The sequence below is a fragment of the Ambystoma mexicanum genome, chromosome 8, assembly GCF_040938575.1.
Source record: "Ambystoma mexicanum isolate Mex_15411 chromosome 8, UKY_AmexF1_1, whole genome shotgun sequence".
NCBI lineage: Eukaryota > Metazoa > Chordata > Amphibia > Caudata > Ambystomatidae > Ambystoma > Ambystoma mexicanum.
Window position 1 is genome coordinate 1,116,893,792 of NC_090929.1, and position 13,174 is coordinate 1,116,906,965.

The 13,174-nt window shown below is 48.2% G+C and overlaps 1 protein-coding gene across 3 annotated transcripts in view; it reads left to right on the forward strand.

The window, feature by feature from the left end:
- The first annotated feature begins 229 nt into the window (after window positions 1–229).
- The window catches only part of CXCL12 (C-X-C motif chemokine ligand 12), a 129,779-nt gene continuing 116,834 nt past the window's right edge, over window positions 230–13,174 (forward strand). Inside the window, exon 1 of one of the 3 annotated variants that reach the window (XM_069611151.1) lies at window positions 230–413. In XM_069611151.1, coding sequence (XP_069467252.1) covers window positions 350–413 — 64 coding nt within the window. In that variant the 5' untranslated portion in view covers window positions 230–349. The remainder of the gene's footprint in view (window positions 414–13,174) is intronic. The other 2 variants (XM_069611152.1, XM_069611153.1) reach the window with 2 other exon arrangements.

Below are 13,174 nucleotides of genomic sequence, written 5' to 3' on the forward strand. Positions count from 1 at the left end.
GTGTGCTCTTTAGAGTAGTAAGAGCCCCGCCCCCAGATGTATGTACCATTCACCCGCCCCTGTGTGCCCCATTTCCCAATGCCACATCGCCCCCCCCCCCCAGCCTTGCCCCCCCTCCCGTACGCACACACACCGGGCTGCCGTAACGCGTGCTCCAAGCAGCCACAGCAGGCGGGGCCGAGGCTGCCCCTGCAGCGACGCTCTATTAGAGGAAGGATGTAATAACATGCCTGTGGTGATAAATCAGACGGCCCCTCCCCCCGAAGGAAGGTCTTCAGAGCCCAGCTCGGCCCCTCACTCAGAGCCCGGCTAACCCTGACCGAGAACACACCGTATCCCAGCGGCCACCATGGACGTGCGAACCCTGGCCCTGCTGCTGAGCCTGCTGCTGGCCGCCGTATCCCTCTCCGAAGGTGAGTCCCAGCGCCGCGCAGACCCCAGGCTGCTCCTGGGCGTCGCGGGAGGCGGCTTTTTTTAAGGCGCTCTTGAAACGGGAGCACCGCGGTCTGGGTAGAACGTGGGGGTTTGTCGTATTTGTTTCTTGGCGTGGGTTGCCACAGTTCTCGCGAGGGCACATTTTGGCCAACTTTTGAGTTTTAATTGTTTTTGTGGCTGGAGAGAGTGTGTGAGTCGGTGACTAAGGGAAGTCGCCTTTATTGCAGTGCTGGTGGTATATACAGGTGGGTGGCCTGCAAAGGACGCCGTGTGTTTGGCCCCTGTCCACTCTTGGCCCCAGGCTGTGGTGTGGTGTTCAGAACTACGCAGCGGAGAAACGAGATAGCACGGTTGTGTTTCTCCACACCACAATACTTGGGAAGCGCAATGGACGTGCCGCCGCATCTGCGACAGGTCGCTCTCCTAGGAGCCACTGGAAGAAATGCCAACATGTCGTCAAGGGAAAACCTCCGAAAACAGGAATCCCGGCATCTCACCCCTTTCCTCCAGGCCCACCAACGGATGAGATTTTACAGTTGTTTACCCCGGGCTAGTGTTTGTTAATTATACGTAGTTGCAAAATGCTCATGTGTTCTGGTATGTTCAGACGCTTTTATAGCGCGCCATCTGACTGTCCCAGCGTGCACTGCCCGTACTGCCCTGTGACTCTACCAGCGGGCGCTGATCACAGGACTGTAGCTCTGCACACTGAGCGCTGAGCACTGTATGTAGCGCTGCACATTGTTCCAAACTCTTGACTGATCGCAGCGCTTTCTATGCCACTTGTTGTCATGATGGGGCCGAGGGCTCTGCTACACATGGAACTCAGAAATGTAGGTTTAGAATGGGGGAAGTGGGCGCTGGCTTCAACCAGGGTCGGACTGGGGTATATAATATTGTCTAGGGCACCACTGAAAAAGTGGGCCACTGTTGCAAATGGCAATTCATTCCTTTTGTGACAGATTGTTTGAGGAGTAGCCTTCGTGGAGATTTTTGAGAACGTGTGATGGAAATTGTGAAATTTTTAAGAAAATGGATTCAGTAACACTGGTCAAAACTACCAGCTGCATGGTGAAGTAACTTATCAAAGTGGCCCACATGTGTCAAAAAAGTGGTCCACTTTGACCACAATATACTGGTGCACACTTGCCTTTTGCGTTCTTGGTTGGGGCATTGCCCTATATGCCAGTCCGAGCCTGGTTTCCACTGCTGCTCGAGAAGGAGGTTGGAGGTGTTTGCAAGGTTCTGTAAAGAGGCAGCTGCTGTTGTAATAAAAAAGCAGACACGCTGATTACCTTTCTCACTTACTACACAATGTATCCTGTGTCACTTTGCACTGCTTGCACTGCTGCACACCGGCTATAGCAGTAGACACTGCCTGCATCACTGCTGTGTCTGCATTGGTGCGCACAGATTGTAGCATAGCTCAGTAAAGAACCATGGGCTGTAGCACTGACTGCACCATCGCAAACTGCAGCCCGGTGCAATGACTGCGCCATTCCAAACTGCAGCCCGGTGCATTCACTGCGCCATTGCAAAATGCAGCCCACTGCATTGACTGCGCCATTCCAAATGGCAGCCTGGTGCAGTGACTACACCATTGCAAAATGCAGCCCACTGCAGTGACTGCACAATTGCAAACTGCATCCCAGTGCAGTGACTGCACAATTGCAAACTGCATCCCAGTGCAGTGACTGCACATTCCAAACTGCAGTCGAGTGCAGTGACTGTGCCAGGGCAAACTGCAGCCCAGTGCAGTGACTGCACCATTCCAAACGGCAGCCCGGTGCAGTGACTGCACTATTGCAAAATGCAGCCCACTGCAGTGACTGCACCATTGCAAAATGCAGCCCAGTGCAGTGACTGCACAATTGCAAACTGCATCTCAGTGCAGTGACTGCACATTCCAAACTGCAGCCGAGCGCAGTGACTGTTCCACTGCAAATTGAGTGCAGTGACTGTACCATTGCAATGACAGAGTGCATGCTGATTGCAGCACTGCCCTGTGGAGGTATCACTGCACATTGTTTGTAGTGTGTCACAGCGATAGTGACACTGCGTATTACTGCCTCTGACACTGCATGCTTGCTGTTTCACTGCATACTGCCTGCAGCATGGCAGATATTTAGTATTGCACGTTGCCTATAGCTTAACTCAGTGGCGGTAACATTGCACAAATACTGTAGCACTTAACCTCACAGGTCGCACTGCACACTGATTGCTACTGCACAGTGACTGCGTAGACCGCAACACAGTGACTGGAGCACACAGCGCTGAATCTGGGATGCACGTGGCCTGCATGGCTGCATATTTTCTGCGCACTGGCTTGCATTCTGTGCTGTTTCTCCACTGCACGGTCGTCCAGGGGCTGTATCGCCGCGTGCGGCACGCAGCGCCCCCTTTACTTACTGTAACCTTGCGCGCAATGTCGGCAGCACCACCCGCTGTATGTCGCATCTCCCTCGCGCTTACTGTAGAGCTGTGTGAGCGGTCAGCAGCTCTGCACAATAGTTGTAGCAAGCATACAGCTCTTCGGGTGGGACTGGTATGGCACCCAAACTGTCGCACTGTCCTTAGCACCGCATTGTGTTTCACCCCAAGTTCACCGGAGTCTGTTAGAGCATTCTAGAATGTACTGTTTTTAGCACTGCACGCTGTATTAGTCCTGCACACTGCTTCTACCCAGGCACTTTGTATCACGGCACTCTACTTGCCTGCAATTGACCAGGGGCCGGATTCGTGTTTTTTTTGCACGGTAGTGACTTTGCACTTCCCACACAGACCCTGATTCATGGAACTGTGCAAAGTGCATGTTTGCAGTGCATAGTCATTTTTCAGTACAAAATGAATTTGCACTGACTTTGCACTGCAAAAAGACACTGCAGAGTTCCATGAATCAGGGTTTGTGTCAGCAATGCAAAGTCCCTTTTCAGCAGTGCAAAGCCACTTTGAACCGTGCAAATCATTCCATGAATCGGGCCCCACTGTTCAGGGATGCTAGCATTTGCCAGTCTCCTGTCTTTAGCAGCATTGCTCGTGACCTGTATTACTGCTCGCAGTGTGTAGATAGCAATGTGTGGTGTATGTCTCCATCGCTATGTGCCCCCGACTCATACGTGTGTCCAAAATCCGAGCCGTGTGCATGGAGCAGGCTGGGAAGGAACAGCTGACATCAGCCAAGGTCCTGAGCCTTCCACGGGCGTTTCTGGCCGCGCATCGCACAATCTGAACCTCGTTTATGGATAATTAAAAACAGTGCAAAGCCGAACAGGCTTCGTTCTCTATGTACCACAGGCCCTGGGAACGTGCTGCTGCCAGAGTTAGGGGCCGGGCAATAGTGCTGCGAGGCGCTTGCGGATGTGGAACGGGGCAGTAGCGAGAGTGCCAATGGGAACCGGTGGAGAGGGCAGAAGGGCCCGGGAAGAGGGCAGAAGGACCACGGGGAGAGTACAGAAGGATATAACGGGAGAGTGCAGCATGGTCCCGGAGAGACAGCAGCAGAGCGCAGCCAGGGTGCTCGGACCGGAGAGAGAGACAGCAGCAGAGCGCGGTTAGGGGGAGGTCCCAGAGAGACAGCAGCAGAGCGCAGGCAGGGCCCTGGAGTCACGGGAAGAGAGAGATCCGCTCAGAGGCGAGCTGGGCCGGCCTTACAGCGGGATAGAGAGTCCGCAGGAACCAGTTAGCTGCGAGGTGGGTGCAGTCCGCCCAGATGGAGAGGTTCCGGGGAAAGCAGGGCCCTCAGAAGAGAGGCTGGTCCTAACAGACCATGTAATGCACGCGTCCAGCTGGCGCAGCACCACCAAAGGCGGCCCAGGCTGCTGAGAAAGGCTGGCGCTCCCTCACTGTACATGCGACAGCCCAGCAGAATGACAGTGACGCCCCTAAGCAGAAAGACATGCCGCTATGTGCTCTTGTCAAGCACAGGTCTGTGCGTTTTAGGGACCGGGGTTATGCATTGTAGGCTCGCGGCCTCCGAGGTGCCCCTCATGGTCACGCCAAAGAGATGCCAAGGCTGAGGTAGGATTTCATCTCCCGTATATCTGGGCTACGCCCGCCCCCTTTCAGACGCCAACCCTTGTAGTAAGGCAGTGGACTTCAAACTGGTACCCTGGGAGGCCCCGTGAGGGGGGCGCGGGGGCAGACGCTTTAAAAAGGGATTAAGATGAGTGTTTTTAATATAAAACAATGATTAAGATGACTGCTAATGAATATATAAGAAGTGGAAAATCTGTATATATTTTAAAGAGCTTGGGGTCTCCTTCCTTGACATCCTTTGGACCCCCTAGGGGGGATGGGGCAACTCCCTGGGTAGCTGGGAACACTATTTTTACTCAATGGGGAGGGGGAGTGGTATGAAAAACGTTGAAAACCACTGCAGTGGGGTGAAGTCCAGAGCCGCCAACCTGCATTGGTGTGGTAGGGTGCAATGCCCTTCCTCTACACAGTCAGGTGTAACCCCTCCTCAGTAAAGTCAAGCCCCTTCCCACAACGCTACGGTACAGCTGTAATCTCCTTGCTGTAGTGTGGCAGAGCCACCCCCCCCCCCCCACACCCTCATTGCAGTACGCTGCAGATCTCATCGCCCAATACTAGGGTGAAGCCTCCTCCGGGGGCAGCCGGGTGCAGCTGTAATCTCGCCGTAGTAGGGTGCAGCGTCTGCCCCCTATAGCCTGGCTGTAGGCCGCAATTCGCAAAGTGAAGCCCCCACTATAAAGCGGAGCGCCTCCACACCGCAGACATGTACCGTTCTCATCTCCGCGCAGCGGGCGCAGTTATCACTTCCGTCCAGTCCTGCCACGGCAAGGTGTACTTCCCTTCTCTGGAGTGCGGTGGGGCTGGGTGCCAAGGCACGCGCCCTGTGTGTGCTCAGACTTCACAGGGCCGGGAGAAAGTGCCCCGGAGGAGCTGTCGGAGGCCAGGCCCTGATCAGATAGCCGTGCTGCAGGGGAGCGCTGAGCTTCTCAGAGCGGGCAAGCGGGCACCTGTGGGTGGGGCAACCAATAGGGCGCCCTCTACACAGTAGCGCAGCCTAGCTTGAGGCACTGGGATATAGGCGCTGCAGAGGCGTGTCTCGGGCGTGGCGCGTGCACTTCTGTGGAATTAGCGCCTAGATATCTACGGTTTATGTGCGCTATAAATAAATGCAAAAAATATATATATATATAGTTCACTGTGTGGCATTACACCCACATCGCTGCACTGCATCTCCGTGCATTCATCCGTGCTTGAGAGAGATGGGGAATTGGTGCATAGATGTGCAGTGCAGGTGTGGCCACTGATATTTCCCGAATAAGAGCACTCCCCACAAAGAGATTCTTGTCCCCATCTGTTGCTGAGCAGACCTCGAGCACCTGCAGCGCCCCCGCATGCCCGGAGCTCTGCCCCTTCTTACCCGATGAAACGATCTCTGGGGCTGTCACCTCCACCTTAAGCTACAGATGTAAATCTCCCGCCTGCAGCAGGAACCTGAAACCCGAGTGGGGGCTAAAGAGGGCCGCAGGGGCATTTATTTAGGCCGCCATTGTCCGGCCGTCTAATTGATGCTGGTAATTTCGCGGCCATCTCCATGTGAAAAGGCCGGGGCTACCCACAATATCATTAGCATCGACGTCGAGAGGGGCCATCATAGCCCCGCGGCATGGGGGGTGGCGAGGGGTCTGCGCCAGGTAGGAGGGGGGACGGAACACAAAAGGGGCCACAGACAGACTGATTGGGATCAAGCTGCCGTCAGAGGAGGTCCCATCCAAAAACACCGCCCCCCCGCCAGTCAGCGGGGCACAGTGCCCCTTTCAACTATCGTTTCTCAGGGGCTCCCTTCCAAAGGGCACCATTTACTCTTCTCAACATGCTACGCCCCCAGCCCCCTCCCACACCTTCGGATTGACGATTGGTATTTGAGCACCCCAGTCTTTACACCCAGGGATAGGCAGCACCATGGCATCACACCCCTTCCTTCACCAGAGCAGGGGCGAGGGACCCCTCCCTGCCGAAGGATGGCTATACACTAGAATATACCATACAAGTGTTTCCCAAGGACTTTGCAGGTTCCTGGTCATTGCACACATGTGTACGTGTGTTTGCCTCTGATAGGTTAACATGCCAGACAGATCGCTCTAGCGCTACACGTTAGCCACGCGGAAAGAAGGGTGCCACGTGTTCCACAAGTCGACTCAGCATTTCAGTCGGGTGAGGTCGATAAAATGAGCATCATGAGAACGATGACACAGATTATTACAGCTAGGGTGACCAGACGTCCCGGTTTTTCCGGGACTGTCCCGGTTTTTGCTGCTCTGTCCCCCTTTCTCAAGATTATGTTCCCATTGGAAACTGCAGTGGTCCCGGTTTTTGGTAGTGTGTCTTCATAGCTGGCAGGCATAGCTCGCAAAGAAGAAATGCTGCATTTTACAAATTAAGATAGTGTTCGTTTGTTAGAAATTGATTATAAAATGTGTTTATTTTAACAGTAACACTGAAACCGCCTCTCCTCCAAACGCTACTTAAGTGTAGTGCCTTGACAGTGCCACTTTCAAGAGTTAGTCCTACTTTTATGTTAGTTGCCCTGTCCCGGTTTTTTACTTTTTAAATCTGGTCACCCTAATTACAGCTCTTAGAAGTGGGACGATCGGGTGCGAAGCGCTATATCACGCACACGACCAGTGTATTCGGCAGCATATGCTGTTGTTTCTGTTCCCTACCTGTACTGTTTTATCTGCCTCTGAATTTGCACGAGCCCGTGTTTATGTTGTCCTGTCAGCAGAAAAGCCCGACCAAATACTAGAAATAATAATAATTATTATTAGCATTACAACCCATACTGTTTAAGTCTATTGTAAATGCATTTTTTGAAAGAAAAAAAAAGTCGTTATGTGCATGTCCGATCTCTTTGAAGAACCAACTTGAACCCGGAAACGAAGGGCCTGATTTACAAAAATGTTTTCAATGGAACTTTTTTAAACAATGGAACATTTTTAAACATGACCATATTTGTAATCAGGCCCTTATGTCCAGACGTTGACCCTTCCATCTGTGACCAATTCACCAACACCACGCTCTCCAAACCCTTTGTTTAACTTCTATATTACAGCGATGACAGCAAAGGAGGCATTACAACTGCCTAGGCGCAGCTGGCACCGTTATTTACTTCAGGTGTACCGTTTCCTCATTAGAAGTGAACCTACCCGCAGCAGAGGCCTTGGGTGGGGCTTTGGGTGACATGTTCCGGGGATTCTATATCGCCAATATTTGGTACAACGCAATAAAATAGCAGAGCTAGGAAACCTTACATTTCTAAATGAAGAATCTAGAATTATGTGTGAGGAATTCTAAGCAGGAAAAAGAGCCTGTGTTTTGTTTAAAATAGGCAGCGCCCCCATACGCGCCTTGTATATACGTGGAGCAGAGACATTCCGCCGGTGTGTTATTGACACCACACCAACACCCGGCATAACACAATAACAGGGCTCCGGGCCTGACGCCGGCTGTCACAACAAACACACTTCGGCTCACAGGATGCTGGCCTCCCTCCCCGAGGAGCGGCCAGTGAAGGTTTTGTGGGAGCGCGGCCGCCAGCGCTGTTTATTGTCACGCAGTTTCACGTCGCACTTTGTCCTCTTTTTCTTTCTTTAACCCCGGATCCAGTTCTCTGATTGGGCCTCTTTTATATACAGCCAATAATAGCAGAAGCGGCGAAAATCATTCATTATAAAGCTCTGTCATTTCGAATCTCAGTTTATGCACCCTACATTCGAAAAAATATGTCTTTCTTAAGGAAAAAAAACAGACAGGGGCGGGCATAGTCACACGCACACCGTTTATTTAGCGAGTTTCTAAATGCACAACGACAAAGTCAAATACCGGTTTATGCTACTTTCAGAAACGTTCCCCCGTTTTACACTAGAGCAAAAAGGTGGGGAAGGTTTATTGTTTTCTTGTGAGACTCCGCATATATTATTGACGACGTCAGACGTGTCTGTTGAGAAATATGTCCCGCTTATCTTGATATAGGGGATACGTTCTTGGAGTCTGCGCTCAAACCTCAAAACCCTGAAAACACATGGGCTTGACTTGCAAAGAGTTTTTTTTCTAATGGGATTTTCCTATTGAAAACGCGTTTGTAAATCAGGCCCATTATTTCATGGTATTATATCGTACTAATAATGCAGAAAAGGCCAGCACGTGGCAGGACATTTTAGATGGTTTTATGAATCGGCTCAGTCCCACTACATAGGAATGTGACTCGTATTGGGACGTTTTTTTCTAGTTTATAGGTGCATTGGAATAAAGGACATTTCAGTGAAGTCTAGTCTTTAAGAGGGCTTGATTGGAAAATTATGAAGGAAATAACATATTGACATGAACCATACCCGTCTATACTTTTCTATTAATATAGATCATGATAATATGAATCAGCCCCCCCCTGCCATGCGAGCTCGGAGGAGTCTTTCAAGTAAGGGTTCCCCCGACCTGGCGTAGTGGGGGAAGGCACAGCAGGGGCGCTATTGATTAAATGTGCCCCACTTGTGCTGGCACCGGGCTTTCCAGCGCGGGAGCAAGGCGCTTTTAATAACAATCGGGTGTTGATGCTTTCGCATCAGCACCCTATTGAGGTGATTACCTCCCTGCTCTGGAGACAGGCGGTTTTCATTAGAATAGGGTGCTGATGCTTAGCATGCGCACCCTATTCCAGTGATGTTCTCCCTGCTGCAGCGTGGGGAGTTAACAAAACAACATTTTTTCACCGCGCGTTGCGATGCCGCCGCTAAGGCCGGCACTGCCTGGCAGGTGCACGGCTGTGTTGGCCTCGCTGAGTTTCAAACTTGCAACTTGCCTGACCCCATGTCAGAGGTGGTCCCTTAACATATAAGCTATCTAAGGATTGATAGATCGATACATAGAAAGATAGAGACCTAGATAGGTAGATTCAAACCTGTAAGCTGCCTGGCTCTCCGTCAGTGTTGATTACTCAACACATTAGCTATTTTAACGATAGACAGGTAGGTAACTCTATAGATAGAAAATTGAATATTTCCCCTTACTCTTGAACCATTGCTAACATCACCACCGGGGCCACCTCGCCCAATCTGATGGATTGGCCCTCAATTTCGAAGGATACACTTTCTTATTTCTCCATCTGTGGTTTCTTGATGCGCATGCTGCCACAAGAGCACCACATTGTCGCTACACAATTGCCTGCAAGCCCTGCTACTGAAAATAAGCAACATCAGCACTGCCAAGTGGCTGTAAAGCTACAGAGGTACTATGCTAACACAATGAATGAGTCAATAGATATGCTTGTGCTCGGCTACCTTTCAGCGAATTGTAACTTACGCCTAACAACTTCCCACATGCACAAGCTTTGCCTTTTTTCCTTTCCTTTCTTGTTCTGCGTCTAGGGATGCCGCTGCAAGAATTATTGATTGCATACTGAATGTGACCTCCTTGTGGCTCATTGTGCTGATACTTAGTACCTCAATTTCTACTCTTGCTCTCATACACTAATTAACAAAAAAACATACCATAAAACCAGCATTGGTGGAACCTTATATCATCCCTTTGCCTTGTATTTCTGTGAATGTGATATGTTGTTAATAATGGTAGTAATAACAATGTTAATATTGCTTTGTATTTTGTTTCTATGATGCTGTTGTATGTATGTTTGCTTGTACCTAGCAAGCGAATGTTTGTTATTGTTTGGTGTGAATTTGGTATGCTTTTTTTATGTATTTCATGTAATGTATATATTAGCACTACTGGTTACATTGTAATGCGTGTTTTTTCATTGTATTGTATGTTTGCTGTGTATTTTGGTATATTTTTGCTGTATGTTGTAAAGTTACATGCATGTGCTGATTTTGTTTTATTTGTTTGTATGTGTTAGGTTCCAGCAATGTTGGTTATAGCTCAGCATTTAATAGCAGGGTAAACCTTTCCATTTGAAGTTTAGCAACCTTACATTAAAAAAAAAAGAAAAAAAAAACTTTAATGACCAATGTTTTCTTTGCTTATTCAAGAGATTATCATGTGATTTGTGTATGAGTTATGGTGACCATTTGTGTTGGGAGTGGCAGATCCTCTTGTGCGCTTTGCAGTACTTGTTTCATTTTAAGCGGTATATATTTGTTGTTGTTCTGTCCCCTTACCCTGCTGCTCGGAAAGAAGGCCCTATAGCATATTGGTTTTGGTCAATCATCCTGTGAGTTTCACAGCCTATTTTTCAATGTTCTGTATGTTGTTCTTTCCGGTTTGTCGCTCCGACCCTTATAAGAATGTTCTAATGCTCTAATGTTAAGTAGTAGTAGCAGATTTGCTTGTGTTTCACAATATTTTTTTTATTTTTTAGAATATTTGTTTTCATTTTATGGCATGCTTTTCATTTAATATTATTCCCCTGACCATAGTACACATTCATGGTGGCCCTACAGCATATTGGTGTGGCCAATCACCTTGTGCATTATGCAGAAGAATGTTCATGTTGTGGAGTTTTTGTAAATGTGTTTTGTCTCTATGACCCTTCTGCACATTACTACATGGAGTGTGTGAGTTGGGGAGATTGTTTTGGACATTGTACAGTTTATTTCAAAATGTATTTGATCCTTCCATGTCTACTACGCACGTAGAGTGGTATTGTTGGGCGTGGCTCCCCATTTTTTGCATTTCAAGGAATGCTTTTAATTTGTGGAGTGTTTATTTTTCATTGTGTCCCTCCAATCCTAATGCACCTGTACTTCAGTCCTGCTGCCTATGGGGTACTACCAATCATGTGCATTTCATGGAATATTTTCATTCTGTGGTGTGTATCCTCATTTGGTTGCGTTCCTGTGGCACTGCTATGGATGTATGATGTCCCCACTGCGCGTTGGGTGTAGCAGATCATCTTGTGCATTTCACAGAATATTTTTGACTGGGCCGAATATTTTTCATCATGTTTTTATTCGTCTGACCCGACTGTACGTGTGTTAATTGGGGATGAGTGTGTGCTGGTGGCAGCAGATGTTTTTTTTTTGTGGTTGCGGTATACTTTTCATTCTGTTTTTGTCTCTGTGCCTACTGCACATCTGCAGAAGCACCAATAGATTGTTGTTCATACAAAGAAAATACTTCCATATGTTTAATCTAATTTACAAAATTATCCGACATGCACTAGCCTTCGATCAAAGCTGTGCATGTGTTCAAAATCTCAAAAATGAAAGTAGATTATCTTGAGATGTGGTGGGGTAAAGTGTGATTTTTGACCGATATGGAAATTTAAATTTCGTGCAGAAACAAGTTTATTAAGCAGTCATTTTGGGCATGAAGACATTGATAAATCATTGCCAAATTTGGCTGGAAAGTTCAGATTTGAACAGATGATATGCATGCCAAGTGATGACCTTTCATGGACGATAACACAAGTTACAGCAGGAAATATGTTTTCTGTTTCCTAGGTAAAGTGTAATGCATTCTTAAATATTCGCCCTATACTGACACTATTGTAGCTGCATGTGAGACACACACACACACACACACCCCTCTCTCTCTCTCTCTCTCTCTCTCTCTCTCTCTCTCTCTCTCTCTCTCTCTCTCTCTCTCTCTCTCTCTCTCTCTCTCTCTCTCTCTCTCTCTCTCTCTCTCTCTCTCTCTCTCTCTCTCTCTCTCTCTCTCTCTCTCTCTCTCTCTCTCTCTCTCTCTCTCTCTCTCTCTCTCTCTCTCTCTCTCTCTCTCTCTCTCTCTCGTATGCACCGTGTGTAATCTTGACCAGAATCCAGAGATGGCCAGTTGGCCAGATGAGACAATATTATCAGTTATATACTTTTTTATATTTTCTATATTGTAAAAAAAAAAATAGCCTTCCAATCAGTTGAATTTCTATTCAAACTGAAATTGCCATTATGGTGGTATGCTTGCCTAAAATAGCTACTGCTATGTTTCAGAACATTTTTGAAAAATTCTTTCCTGTGTTACAAATTCTCACTTGTAGTTGTATTTTCCAGGTTGGCAACCCACAACCTCACAACCTCCCCAAAGCAAAGAAAAATAATAATAAGACCCACGCGCAGTGCAGTGACAGTGCGGTTGTGTTATATAACCATGAACCTTTTTTAAGTCCATAACATGACAAAACAGTGACTGCATGAGCCGATTTAACAGAGGCATCACATTTATGAAAAGCCTCTGAAACTCCACCACATTGTTTTGTTTTCAGATATGCAAATTAGGGGTATTGTGAAAACATCAAAGACAGTGGCATTCAAACTTTTCTATGCCATGCCCCTCTTGAGTAAATATATTGGTGCTACCCCCCTCGTCCCGACCCAGATGCCTTATTTGCACATATATTCTATTGAACGCAGTAACCATACTCCTTTTTGGAAGAGCCTTGCACGGCTCCTGGATATCCTTCGGCCCCTTGTTGGGGGGGGAGGGGGCAGCCCCACAGTTTGAAGACCACTGATCTAGGGCCTGAAGTATGGACCTTTTTTCAATGGCATTTTCCCATTGAAAAACGCTTCTGTAAATCATGCCTATATATATATATATCGATCTCCACCAATAGCATACTAGGAAAAATCACTTGGGGATCATTAATGAACAGTGATAGCTGTCAACATATAATAATGACAACTTTTCACCTGTTGCCACTAATTGCTCTAGTATGGAAGGCACATGTGACCTGACTCCCAGAGTCTCGGTCAAAGATCAGGAGTTATGATTCTAGCTGCTATCCGAATAGTCCTCTTTCATGGCTGCTGGAGAGGTCTTG